The sequence below is a fragment of the Nicotiana tabacum genome, chromosome 15 (assembly GCF_000715075.1).
Source record: "Nicotiana tabacum cultivar K326 chromosome 15, ASM71507v2, whole genome shotgun sequence".
Classification (NCBI taxonomy): Eukaryota; Viridiplantae; Streptophyta; class Magnoliopsida; order Solanales; family Solanaceae; genus Nicotiana; species Nicotiana tabacum.
The window spans coordinates 32,014,828-32,029,753 of record NC_134094.1 but is presented as its reverse complement, the minus strand read 5'-3'; the positions used below and the strand labels follow the sequence as shown (position 1 = coordinate 32,029,753).

General features: G+C 38.3%; 1 protein-coding gene across 1 annotated transcript in view; it reads right to left on the bottom strand.

Annotated features, from left to right (window-relative positions):
• Positions 1-1,436: 1,436 nt before the first annotated feature.
• Positions 1,437-14,926, bottom strand: part of LOC107798217 (guanine nucleotide exchange factor SPIKE 1) — a 56,536-nt gene continuing 43,046 nt past the window's right edge. Inside the window, exons 22-31 of the mRNA XM_016621191.2 lie at positions 13,491-13,566; positions 13,235-13,345; positions 7,926-8,108; positions 7,133-7,276; positions 6,800-6,967; positions 6,274-6,621; positions 5,829-6,161; positions 5,532-5,717; positions 2,128-3,099; positions 1,437-1,912 (exon numbers count right to left, since the gene is read on the bottom strand). Coding sequence (XP_016476677.2) covers positions 1,658-1,912; positions 2,128-3,099; positions 5,532-5,717; positions 5,829-6,161; positions 6,274-6,621; positions 6,800-6,967; positions 7,133-7,276; positions 7,926-8,108; positions 13,235-13,345; positions 13,491-13,566 — 2,776 coding nt within the window. The 3' untranslated portion in view covers positions 1,437-1,657. The remainder of the gene's footprint in view (positions 1,913-2,127; positions 3,100-5,531; positions 5,718-5,828; positions 6,162-6,273; positions 6,622-6,799; positions 6,968-7,132; positions 7,277-7,925; positions 8,109-13,234; positions 13,346-13,490; positions 13,567-14,926) is intronic.

The window sequence follows — 14,926 nt, the reverse complement described above, 5'->3', positions numbered from 1 at the left end:
GATTTACCTTAATGGAAACCGGGGTGTCCCATGGGCCTGGTTTCACCCGTATACAGTAGTAATAATTCAAGCCACCAAACCATCAGTGACATACTTCAAGGAGTAATCAGAGAAGTTATTTTTAAAGATTATACACATAATTGTTCGTGTAAAATGTAAAATGCATGTCAGATGAAATATCATGTTAGGTAAATTCTCTCAACATCAATCTGTTCTCATCAGAAGTAGGGTACTTTTCCAATTGGAAGATATGAAAGAATATAACGTAGTTAACTTTTCGTAAAAAATCAAAATAGAATGATTTGTCTAAAGTATGTATGCTTGAATATTTTCTAGTTCTCAACTTTCTCGAGGAATTCGTACCTTTGCTTACTCTGTACTTCTGACAATAGGTATGTTCAGAGACGTGCTAGCTGCTTCAATATCAACGGTTGCTTCGTCATGGGAAATATATCAAGATCAAACTATTCTTAACAAACCAAACATGCAAAAATTAGTCCCAGACAATCGTTAAGTTGGGTAATTATAGGGGAGAAGTGTATTTGTCCCATAAACGGCATTCTTTCATCTTTGATGGCTCGTAAAGGTGCACGCATAGTTCAATCAATAATCTTCAACATACTTGAAATGTTATATTTCCACTCTTACAAGTTGACAATTTCATAGAATCTTGGCGAATCTTCCTTGTAAAGTGAATATCATTCCATTAATAAACGCAACTAAAAAGTGTAACATTATAAGTTTACTTGATTTTCGCAGGTTGAGCATGCTTTTGCTTTCATCAAAAGTACATTAGTGCATCCGTACACAGCAAAAGGTTAACACAAAAACAACTAATTTAGACTTGCCAACTGTTCCCCTGGGTCTAAGAAAAAACAGCACAGGAAAAATAAAAATAAAAATAAAAGAAAGATCTCCAAAGAAGGGGATTGGGGGATTACGATTTACGGCTCCTCTCCTTGAGAATCCATACATCCCTTATCTCGAAGAAGGTTAAGGTTCAACCTCAACGGAAAATAAAATGAACACCTAACGCATCTTTCACAGGCCAACTACGAGATCACCCCTTTCTCTCTGGGTGACAGGTGTACTATTCGAGTCGTTTTTTTTTTTTTTCGTGCTTTCCAGGTCTGGAGAAAGCTTGCAATCAACATGATTTATCTTCTCGTGCTGAAAGGAAAAGGCATACACAAAATGATAACACATCCAGATAACTCCTGCCCTGCAATCTTCTTTTGACTAATACCGTATCCAACATAAAAAAAATTGGCTGAAGCAAACACACCTAAAAGGCAGTCATGCGAGCTTTATTGTTATTGATCAGCTTGTGCATTTGGGGAGACTAATCCACTCAGCAATCTGATATTGGGTATAACGAAGAGACGATTACTTTAAAGTACCAGCAGTCATAGTTTCAGGATGGACGACCTGGAGAGTTTCTACAAATAGCCTATTAATTGAGAATCATAGAACAGATAATGTATGGTTGAAGGCAAAGGGATGAATAAATACAAAGATGGAGATCCAATGACTAATTTATGAACAAAGACCCAGCCTGAATACAAAAACCAAATTGTTACAAATAATATAAACAGATTATAGGAGGAACACAGACTAACATACAAAAAAACACTAAGGATATCAATTAAAATTACTGCTACAGCTCTGAAAGAATTGCAGGAATATAATGTGATAGTTCTGCAGTGAGAGACTGGAACCCATTTACAAGCTGAGTATGAAAATCCTGATCTTCTTCCCCGATCAACCTAAAGTGTACCCGAATAGCACGTTTGCACACAGCCATAAATTCAAGAAGAGCAGCAATAAGTTGTTGTAGCTCCTGCGAACGTAACCTAGTTGCAGGTTCACCAGAAAGGAAAGCTGTGCAGACGCTGAGGACTCCACTATTAACCTGTAAAAGTTTTATTTGTACTTAGATAAGCAAACTCCAACAGGAAAACCAGATCGAAAATAACATGAAATGCACTGTTGGAAAAGTTCTAGACTAGGGAGCAGCTGAAGGTAAGCTCTTTAAATGCATAAAATTTGCAGAAATATCAGGAATAATTGACATTTTTCAGGTGATTTATTACAACTATAGAGAATATACAAAGATATAACACTCACTTGAACTGCAACTGAACCTTGAAGAATCCTCTGTAAGCTCTGCAAACGGGGAAGTTGATCGCCTTCTGAACTTCGAGGCTCTTCAAGTTCGTTCCTTAATGCAGCTGTCCTAGTTTCGATCATTCCAATAGCGTTCTCAACCGGGGAGAACTCAAGAGATTCTGATTTGATAACCAAGAGTCGGTTCACTAGCGCTGGAAAAGATCCCTCAGTTTGCAGAACTGTTCGCCGCTTCCATTGGTCTTCCAAGCCTCCTTGGGTCTTTCCATTTTTAGTAAAAGGGGTATCAAACAAAAACCGATCAAAGACTCGAGCACGGACACTTCCCGTAGAGAGAGAGAATATTCTTTCCCTTCTGCTTCCTAAATCTTCATCCTCCATGACTGGATCGACTGCAGTTATTTGTAGGTAGCAGACTCCAGTCTGCAACTCATCTGCTTTGACTTGTCTAGAATCAGGAATTACATGTAATGTAGTTCCGTCCATTCTCGACTCGTAGATATGGCTCAATTTCTCCATTATATCACCTAATCGCACATCACGAGGCTCTCTATAAACATATTCTTTCCTATCCAACTTCCCAAACTTCTCACCGTAAAATCCTACTCTATAATATGTGGCATCTGTGAAAGGTATAGGGCTTGATTCCTGCTCAAGGATGGATTCATAGATATTAGTAAGCATTGTGTGGCATTTCGCAAGCTGTCCATATGCCTTTCTGCTTTTATATACTGGAATTACAAGTTCTAGAATGCTTGCACAGAAATGGAATAACTCAGCCTGAGAGAAAAGCTTATTTGCAAGCTGTAAATACTTTACAGCCGAGTCAACTGTGAGTTTTGAAGAACCATATCCCTCCACCTCAGCTGCTGAGGCCTCAGAAGTGATCTCACTGCTGACCATGGGGCATATTTTGCGTAATGCAGTCACATGATCCTTGCTCCAGACACCATCATTTCTACTCACAAGGGCCTGGAGAGAGTGGTACAGATTCATGTCAGCATCACTGATCAATATATATCTCGTCATGTTTTAACTTCTAAAAATTAAAACGCAATGTTGATCGAAGACCTAGTAGGCTAAGTTCAAGCGCCACAATATCTAACACCATAACATTTAGTACCACTTTTGGATCTACGAAAACTAGGTTAACTGTAATTAAAAGCGTCAATAGTGACCGATGAACAAAGGCAACAGGCGGTACCAGGTGATGACTTCAAGCACATCCGCAGGGAAGAAATCTAGTCATAAGAAACTCGAGCCTATACACACAACCATTTGTCAATCCTAAACTAATCGGCTCGGCTGTATGAATCCTAAATAACTACATCCCACCATTTATGCCTACTTCTCTAACACTCAATAGCTTGAAGGGGAACCTTGGAGCAATGATAAAGTTGTATCTGTGTGACATATAGGTCACGGGTTCGAGCCGTGAAAGCAGCCACTGATGCTTGTATTAGGGCAGGCTGTCTGCATTACACCCAGTGCACCCCTTGGAGTGCGATCCTTCCCGAACCCTGCATGAATGCGGGATGCTTTGTGCACCGTGCTGCCCCTCTTTTTCTCTAACACTCAATAACTTGTCTTTTAGGATAAGTTATGGGTTCTCTAAAACTAGAGATTCTTTAAGTCTCACACTTATCCCTGCACTGACATATAATCTCCAAACAAACTAAAGATACTTCTATCAAACACCAAACCTAATGCAAATCTCAACTAGTTGCTATTGCCTAGACAGATTTTGCTTCCAGTAAAGATATAGAATATTTCAAGATGTTTCATGCTGTACACCAAAAATTAGATAATGCTCCATTCCAATTCATCTTATTCATTCCACAGTGTTTAACATGGCCCTAAGTCACGGCAATAATAACAGCGACAAAACAAGGACAGCTTTACACAGCGCATACAAGAAGTCAGTAAGTAATGTCTCTTTCTGGGAAATAACTTGAGAACCTGTTCAGAGTAGCATCAAATTGAGAAAACCCTCCAATATCGGTGAGGATCAATAAAGGGGATGTCATGAATAGGCCTACTGCTTTACACCACATACAAAATGGAATAATATTATATTTCAAAAATGTTCGGATATAAAACCGACCTTGGAACATTCTCTAGCGCTATGCCATATAAAAAACACCAGAGCATAATCAATCAAGCACTTCTTTTTGAAAAACTTGCCATTCTTCATATAGGCAAAATTTTAGTTAAACAGATAAACTTCACCAAGAGAAAAAGGAGTCATATAGAATCACTCAGGTAGCCTAGATATCTCCCTAATTCTTTTGGAAAAGGATAATTCTTGAAATAAATGAGAATAGACTTTATTATTCGTGCACATAATGCAACCATTCCGACCAGATGAACAAGGCCTTCTCAACTCTAAGAAGTCAATGATTTTAGGTCTCTCCTAGACCAACGACCAAGTAGATGACTTGATCTTTCATGAAATCTAGCTCTCTGAATAGCAGAGGCAAATGGCAACTCCGAAAAGGTTTTGAGCAATATAGGCTCTACAGATTAGCATGTAAAGAACCAGGATGAATCTAGGTTCGAAATGCATCAAGAGTAGGGTTGTTGATAAACTAAAACACATATATTGCATTTTTATCAAGTGTTTAATACAAGTTTTTCATGCAAAGTATCAATAGAAGTGATCAGAGAAATCATTACATTTTGTTGCATCAGTCAATCAACTATTGTTTTTATCCATTCCGATCTATTTCATTTAAATACTAAATATTTGTCTTTTAAAGAAAACTAGTACTAGTTCTCTAAAACGAGATGTTTCTTTAAACCACCTTATCCCTACATCTCTGCACAAGTCTCTAACAAAAATATAAAGACCCCAACACGCATTGTTGAAGATATTTTTTGGTTCCATTTTGTACCTTTAACTTGAAGTAAATGGTATTGCTAAAGGCGAATACACGAGAAAGGAAAAAATCACGCCAACGAGGTTAATGTGATCAGCAGAAGATTGCATTCTCTGCAGCAAAGAAAAATCAAGTAATTGCTGAGTAGCATTAAATGCTTTAGCAGAAAGAGACCTCAAGATATGAAGCCGCAAAACCATGACCATTTTCATGGAAATTGGAGATCAGTCCTAGTCCTACAACAACAGCATACCCAGTGTAATCCCACAGTCTGGGGAGGGTAGTGCGTACGCAGACCTTACCCCTACCTTGTGAAGATAGAGAGGATGTTTCCGAAGACCCTCGGCTCTCGGAATGGACGATCAGTCCAAGTGATCTAGAAAAATATGCTATGGATCCTAAATTAACAAGGAAACAGATTAAAATAGGATTTTTGGCACTAATAAAGATGTCTTTTATTAGTGAAGCCGGATTACTTTCTCCTTCCCTCACTAGAAATGGAAAGGTGATCCAATCAAGTTATACCTGCATCACTACACCAGCAACAGCAACAGCGCACTGAGCAGCTTCAGCCCAAGACTGCATTTCCTGATGAGCATCACAAAGATGCAGTAACCACATTATGTGAAGATCTGGTACAGGAGCAAATGCCATTGCTAGTTTATAAAAGCTCTCTGCAGCTGCATACCTATCGACATTCATAACAGAGCCCTACAGATAGTAGTGGCAAGGGAATTTCAAGAGAGTCAATGACAAAATATCATTGCAGAATAATAGTAGTAATTTGGAATCAAAGCAGTGATTAAGAAGGTCAACACATACCAGAAGTGCATGTTCCAGGCTGGCATCAAGAGCCATAAGAAGACTGTCAGAAAGAACTTTAACCTCGGACCAGGACCAGCGGTTTTCTGTCGATCCTTCCGGAACAGCAACCAGTGCACTTTCAGGGAGCCCAGACTCTAATAATAAGGAAGAACTCTTAGCTTCATCTGCCATTTCATCCAAAGAATTTCGAAGACGACGAGCTTCACCACTTTCTTCTAGTGTGCCATCAGGTTTCATTTGTGTTACTTGAACTTCAGACATTAACTCTGACAATGTAATGGTTAGCATGACTCTTAATCTTCCCGTCTGCATATAACAAGAAAACGAGCTCTGCAGATTGAAACATTCAACAAAGTTTAGCAATCAATAGATAAAGATTACTCTAAATAGTAAAGTAAGTGAAAAGGAACATTGGTACACAAACTTCAGCTACAAGCCTTACCCGAATAAGTAACTGCAGGCCAATTACAGCCCTTTTCCTGATATTGTCATTCCGAAAAACTGCAAGCCGAAGAATTTGGAAAGCAATTTGCTTTAAGAAGCGATCATTTTCTCTTGCCATCAGTGTAGCTCCATGAAGTTCAAAGACACTGTTGAAGACAGGAAAGAGAGCTTTCCAGAAGGAGAGTGGTTGATTACGTGAGAACACATTCATAAATATAGATGTGATACAGTCAAGTTTTCCATAATCAGTAGCAATGCGCTTCGTTGCAGCAGTCCGCGAGAACTTCTCGGAAACTTCTAAAACTTGAAGACTAACAGCAGCACTCAGGTTTTCTTCCCAAAGTTCCTGAAATTACCATTAAGTGACAGAGACTAATGTACTTTTTGTAAAGGTCAGAGTATGTATGTTATGAAAATCACAAGGTTCATGACTTCTAACTAGCGATAGGCATCAATATTATAATTGAACAATCAAAGGTTTCTCAATCTAGGAAGTAATACAAATAAAACCCATAGAAGAATACCAGCTTTTGCCTTAAGATTGGGTGCAAAGATTCCCTTAATGCTAGCGCTGATGCTCCAATTCTGGAAGATTGGGCTTGAGCTAGCGCTTCTCTCAAAGAATATGGCTGACTAGGTGAGCTTAATTGGGAGTTGACCCTCTGCCACAAATAACCATTATCCGGAGTTCCCTGAGGATGCATAGATCTAAGATACTGAGCACCGCAGAAGAGAAAAGGAAGACAGAGTTTTATCACAAAAAAGGGATGGGGATGGGGGTGGTTGTGGGAGCACCGCATAGAGAAAAGGAAGACAGTTTTATCACAAAAAAGGATGAGGGTGGTATTTTAACGTACTCTGACTTCTTGCCGCGCTGCTTCAGACATATAATGATTTATTGCAGGTGAAAGTCTGTCAGAATATTTTGGGGATGCAGGTCCATCCCCCATCACATTACGAGAACTACTACCAACAAGCATGCCATCAGCAGGTTTCCTATGCTGCAAAATATGTAGAATCAAAATGAGTGCCTCAGAGCCAAACCGGCTAGTAACAGACAAATAATACCATACACCAGCATCCTAGAGCGGCAAAATTGCCCAGTTGAAATTAATTCCCACGAAGCTCCAATGATATGCTCTGTTCTAGAATAATTAAAATAATTAGCAGTGCGACAGAACCTTTAATCTAGAAACAGATCACATTTTCTCTCATACATCATCCATAGTAGTTTAAGTTTGTTCCTGAAGCATTCATAACTGTTAGAAAGTCCAATTACCACCATTCTACAGTTTGATCAGGAAAATAACAAAAGACATTTGACATATTGAATTCTGTTCCTCTTGGAAGACCAGAATAACAAATAAACCAGATAAAATCCACTGCTAATGACACACTGGGCCCTTCTCCACGAAAAACCTAATTTATGTCATCCAGCTAAGTTATGTTTCTACTTTCTAATGTGAGACTACTAAGTTTGGGTAGCATCTCAGAAATTTTTATCATCGAACTTATAAAGATCTTTTTATTTGGCTATTGACATCATTATAGAGATGCAACAACATGGTTGCCAAATGATCATGAAATCCGAGCTTCAAGCCGAATGTATTGTGAATGTTAAGTAATGTAGCAGTTCAGACATATTTTAACCTCAAAATGCATCAAGCACTCTTCAAAGAGTTTGAAAAATAATCTGGTCCGTGCAATGCTCTGCTCCCAAGCTTTAACAAGTGAGTCATCATCCAAGTTGCGTACTATTTGCAGAAAGATAATCAGGACTTCACGTTTTTCAATTGTACTCAGATTGTAGAAGACAGGCATCTCATCTAGGATCTGCACACACATATAAAAATGTCATGAAAGGCAAGAAGAACATTATAGTGTTAACAAAGGCGAAAAGCATAGAAAATCTCAACATGTCTACTAGGTCATTAAGTGCAAAGCACAAGCTTGAGGCAGATATATGACGTAAAAATATGTCAATCGAGCTCAGAGAAATTGTTCAAGATTTCTGATTCAGATGTAGATTATTAATTGATAAAGTAATAAATTTTTATAAATGTTTGGGCCAAAAAATGCTCGTTTTTACAAGTAAACCAAAATGTAGAAAACCTACAAAAAGATATGGTTTTCTATAAACGACACCCAATTTTTAATAAATAAAGGAACTTCGTGGGTGCACCAAAAAGATTCAAGCGATAAGAGGCCACTCCTCGATTTACAAAATTCATCTCTACATCTTCAAAATCTCTCATATTTCCTTCTCTCCAAACGACTCACATAAGTGCTAGCGGGGCAACATTCTAAACCATGTGTTTTCTCCATCTTCTACCACAATTCCAACAATACATTAGTTTTTTCCCTGTTCTGACAACATTCAAAGTATCTGAACCATCTGAGGATTTCCCACCATAGCTTCAAAGCTACCGAAGTATGTTTGAGGAGATGGTCGACATCTTCACGCGAGCCCTTGCCCAAAATGTGCCATGTGACACAAGTAACATTCCTCTTCCTTAGATTCTTAGCCGTCAAGAGCATTCCTCTTCCTTAGAAAATTTTTTTTACTCAAGGAAGATCAAGTCGCAGAATAGAGTTCTTCAATGTTGGAGAACTGTTAGAGAGCTTATGGGATGGACTTGATGATTCTCTATATTTCTTGAAGGTTTAATCATTAACTTTGAATTCAAGAAGCATGACTGCTGGGTTCCTTTTGGGGGTATCCCCCCCTATACCCTCCTTCAAACTTGATATCAGATTTTATCAGTGAAAATTCAAACACGTGACGTGCGGCTAACTCACTCATCGCGCTCCGCATCCTTACCACTGAAACAAAGTCCTGGGGGCAAGTTGAAGTAGCAATGTTTGTGATATTGCATTTTACTAACCCCGGAAGGGTCTTTTTAAAAATGTATACAACCATCAGAAGGCCCATAAAGAAGAGTGACATTCCAAAATCTTAGATCCAATTGGAATTTGGATAATAGAAGTTCTCACTATTTTCACCTTTAACATCCTAAAGATTACGCCAAAAAGACAAGCCATAAGCATCTTAACTTTATCTTATGTATAGTGTCTACTTTTCCTTCGAAAGATCTCGCATTGCTTTCCTTCCACAATACCCAAGGAACACAAGCTAATACTGATTTCCAAATCCTCTTCATAAAATTTCATTATTCCTGCAACACGTGAACACCATAGATGGTAAGGAGCTGCCTCACTCCCTCACTGTATGAGGCATGGTATATAGGATCTTGATTAGGTTAAACGATAATGATCAGATCTGACTTGCCAAAGGTTTTGGCAAGTAGAAAGAGATGACTGCAGTTTTCCTCTTCATTGTTATACATAAAACACCTGCATAATGACAAACATATTCTCTATAGTTTGCTTCAGTCAGGCAATGACTCATGCGTAATCAAGCACATAAAGCAACAACTTTTGGAAGGGGACCTGGACCTCGCAAGTAATTCCATGTTTAGCTAAAGGGGCTGCCCCTACTGTTAATTGTTTTGTAGCAGAATAGACAGAGAAGCTGCCATTCTTTGCCTGATCCAGAAAGTAATGTCAGAACCTCACCACTTAATGCCACCATGTTCAAATCTTCCAACAAAAGAGACATTCCAGGTATCCTCCCAATAAAAAAATTCCTTCTAAAACTAATACACCAGCAGCTAGTATTCCAACAGTCTGAGACCAAGTTATCTTTATTAGAGGTGAAGCTATTTAGGTCTGATATTTTATCTTTAGAGGTGAGTATCCAAGTATCTTGCCAAAACCTTGTATGTCTACCATTCCCCACCTCGATCTTTATGTTGGCTTCAATTAAGCTGCAAATATGTCGATGACGACGTCCTATCTTTTTACCCACAAAAACCAACCAACACAAATTTCCTTCTTATTCTCGAGTTTTCAAAGTCAAATAGCATTTCAGGGAGTTGTTCAAACTCCAAACATAGAGTCCATTTTTCATAGCTCAAGAGATCTGAACCCAATTGTGAGAATATTTTTCACTTCTATATTTAACAGAACTATATACAAGGATTTGATGCAAAATTTTATCACAAATTTGTTTTAATGTGCTAAAAAAGTACCAATTTTATTCCATAAGATCATAATTCTAGCATCTCCTACCTAAAATTTCATCTTCTTGAAGAAGTCCTCCCGTAGCATCATAAAGACGGATGTTGATTCAATTACTCCATCTACTTCAACCATAATCCTTGCAGATAATCTTGCTTTTCATCCAGAACCTCCAAACCATTTCCTCAATAGAACGCATCATTATAAATCTTAACATCCCTTACCCTAGGCCCATCTATACAAGAACTAGAAAGTTCCCCATCTACAAAGTGACACCACTTCTTCTGTTCTTTGTTGTCTCCAGCAACATTCTTCTAATTGATGCACTCTTTAGCAACTTAAACGGGATTGGTAAATATAAGACAATAGGTAAGCAAGGGGGCTTTAGAAAACACTTATTAAGACTAACTTGTTGGCACCCAATGGCATGGCCTATCAGTCAATGAAGCCGGAACAATCATGGGAGACCAGGATTCAAGTTCCAGCTGAGGCAAAAGAATATTAGGTGATTTCTTCTATGTGTCTATCCCCACTTGTGGGATTATACGGGGTATATTGTTGTTCTTCTTCTATGTGTCTAAGCCTTGGTGGATATTATTATCCAGTACCTATGCTAGTGGGAGGTAGTAGGTACTTGGTAAATCAGTTGAGGTGTCAGCAAGTTGATCTAGACGCAGCTGCTATGGTGCAACAGTAAGGATAAGAAGTCATGTATAGATCTTAAACGGGATCGGTAAATATAAGACAATACGTAACCAGTGGGGCTTTAGAAAAGACTCATTATTAAGACTAACTTGTTGGCTCCCAATGGCACGGCCTATCAATCAATGAAGACGGAACAATCACGAGAGACTAAGATTCAAGTTCCAGCTGAGGCAGAAGAATACTATGTGATTTCTTCTATGTGTCTAAGTTTTGGTGGATATGGTTATCCGGTACCTATGCTAGTGGGAGGTAGTAGGTACTCGGTAAATTAGTCGAGGCACCAGCAAATTGATCTAGACGCAGCTGGTATGGTGCACCAATAAGGATAAGAAGTCATGTATAGATCTTAAACGGGATCGGTAAATATAATACAATTGTGTGTGTGTGTGTGTGTGGGGGGGGGGGGGCTTTAGAAAACACTTATTAAGACTAACTTGTTGGCACCCAATGGCATGGCCTATCAGTCAATGAAGCCGGAACAATCATGGGAGACCAGGATTCAAGTTCCAGTTGAGGCAAAAGAATACTATGTGATTTCTTCTCCGGAACAATCATGGGAGACCAGGATTCAAGTTCCAGCTGAGGCAAAAGAATACTATGTGATTTCTTCTCTGCGTCTAAGCTTTGGCAGATATGGTCATCCAGTACCTATGCTAGTGAGAGATGGTACATACTAAGTAAATTAATTGAGGTGCCTGCAAGTTGATCTAGATGCAGCTGGTATGGTGCACCAGTAAGGATAAGAAGTCATGTATAGATCTTAAACGGGATAGATAAATATAAGACAATAGGTAACCAGAGGGGCTTTAGAAACCACTTATTATTATAACTAACTTGTTGGCACCCAATGGCATGGCCTATCAATCAGTGAAAGCCGGAACAATCATGGGAAATCAGGATTCAAGTTCCAGTTGAGGCAAAAGACTACTAGGTGATATCTTCTATGTGTCTAAGTTTTGGTGGATATAGTTATCCGATACTTATGCTGGTAGGAGGCAGTAGGTACTCGATAAATTAGTTGAAGTGCCTGCATGTTGATCTAGACACTACTTTATCTTGTAGCTAGTCAAGTATTCTGTAAACCATATTGAATAGCTATATAATCATAATAATATCATAAAATAAACAAAGAGTTGTGTTCTTTCAGTGACACAACTAAACCTTTCAAAAGTTCTTTAAAATAAGTTACTAATGAAAGGACACAACTATTTAGAGAAGACACAATATAAATCCATCTATTCAAAGTTTTATTTAATTACCATTATTAATAAAGAAAAATTATATATTGTTAAAAGGATATTTTGGTTTTTTAACTTTTTAGTTTAGGACTTCCACTTTTATGATAGTATAGATATAGATTTGTTTTCTTTGGATAGGCTAAGTGTAATTTTGATGAAATACCAGCAAAAAGGGACTGCTAGAGAAAGTTACAGCTAAAACAGTTGAGCCACTACAAGTTGTGTAATGAGCTAAGTCAACAATTCCTTTTGGGTAATTAAGAAAGTCAACAATTGCAGATCTATCATTTACATCTAAGGGGGCTATGTTGCACCAAATCCCGCGCAAAGATATACAGTTGCACTTAATTTGAAGTACAAATCTTCTTTGTTCTTAAAACAACTATTGTTCCTTTCCTTCCAAATGGCCCACCAAATAGCCGCTGCTATGGTGCACTGGTAAGGATAAGTAATGTGTAGATCTTTTCTATGCCATTCATGAAGAACAAAACACCCTTTTAATAATACTAGTCATGTGTTAGAGGCACTTCACCAAGAACCTGACGCACGCCATTTGTTTAGATTAGACTAACTTTAGGGTCTGGTCAATTGATTGACAACTAAAATGTGAGATGTTCTTCAAAACACCCAAGCGTGCAACAACTTGAACATAAGCCCAAAATTTCTAGCAAGGACAACCAGAACACTAAAGTTCCCTTTTTTGCTTCATTACTATTTAGAGCTAGAGAGAAAACCGAAAGGTAGACATCCTTAATGTCAAGTGCATATTTAATCCTAGTAAATATGTTCTCAGAAACCTTGTAATGTACAGCACTCAAGAGGCTTTGCAAGAAATTTTCTAACATTATAAGGATTTTCGAACAAGACGCGCAAGAAACAACATTACCGATAAGGGAACACTAAAGCTCATAAGACATTTCAATTAGAATCACGCACCTGGCCAACAAGGGGAAAATATAATTGAGCAATATATAATTTATCCTCTTGCTTTTGGTAACGAATATCAAACTCATGCTTACACATGAGGACCACCAGGATTCTTGCAGCCTTCAAATATAGAAAGTGAAAGGTTTATGTATAGCTCGGAAGCCTGAACTAGGCAAGATGATAGCACTAAATTCCTCACAAAGAGCATAATACTAGATGGAGGAAATTTTTGACCAAGTATATGAGCATCCAGTTAAGTACTCACTTTTGCCCTCATCGATAAGTCATCATGATCCCATGTAAGGAAAATCTCTTGAATTAAGATAGACGAAAGATAATTCCTGTACATTAAAAATATAAACCCACAAATTAAAACTGGCGATCAGGTCAAGCAACTAATGAAAAATGGCCGAAATTAGAAACACAGTGAAACATGGCTAGCATCATCAACTGGCAACGCATGCAAATCAAAATAAGAAGTTTAAACCAAGAAAATACATCGTTCTATGATAGGTTGTTGCTTTGGGGAATAGAATAGCATGAAGCATTGAAGAATACTTAAAATATGATGTTTAGAGAAACTTCTTTTGTCCATGAAAGTACTGTTCATATTTTAGGTAACATTTTTTTATTATCATGTAAAGCGACCATATGGAATAACATTATGGAGGAGCACAATGAAAGGGAAGATAATTTCAATAGAACTGTGAGATTTAATGTAGGAAATGGAGCCAAAAGGAAACTATAGGAAGTAGAAATTGTGCGTTGACGCCCGTCTATGTGGATGTTATCCAGCTATATTCAACGTCTCTAGACAGCAGATTGCAGTAGTTGTCGAGATTGCAAAGAGTGGGAGGCATAATTTCAAAGGGACTTGAGCTTCAATAAGAAACTTACAAGACTGCGAGATGGAAGAGCTCACCTTGTAGGAACTACTTTACAAGCATAAAACATCAATAATAGATAGAGATTGCTGGAAATGGGCAACATTTTCATGGAAAAGTTTTTCTGTAATTTGCACAGGAAAAGAGAGAACTCTGTGACAGGTACTTTCCACATTCCTCAATTTGGAGAGCATCACAGGAATCCATTCCATCAGTAGAAACAACAACAACAACAACAACAACCCAGTATAATCCCACTAGTGGGGTCTGGGGAGGGTAGTGTGTACGCAGACCTTACCCCTACCCTGGGGTAGAGAGGATGTTTCCGATAGACCCTCGGCTCCCTCCCTCCAAGAACTCCCCACCTTGCTCTTGGGGTGACTCGAACTCACAACCTCTTGGTTGGAAGTGGAGGGTGCTTACCATTCTATCAGTAGAAAATTTGTGGAAAAACAAATTTAATTAATATTAGCTGGTCTTTCACGTGCAAGAATGCAGAAGATCATGTATCATTTACTGCGCTTGAATGGTAATACCAAGAACCATTAGGGAGCTGCTCATCAAATGACAGTATAGAAGGAAAAGGAATAGAAGAAAAGCATGGGAGGTGTCTCCTCTAGAATTCATGTGGAAAATGCTGAAGGAGAGAAACAGAAGTGCACGGAAGGAGGAAAAAAACGCTTCTGTAGGTATTAGTGGAATTTGTATAGGTGCAGACATGACATTCCAATCTGTTTTGATGATTGGCTGCTATTTGCAACACAGTCATGTGTGCTTGCAGATTTTATCTATCTAGTTGTCTATGTACCTTGTATGC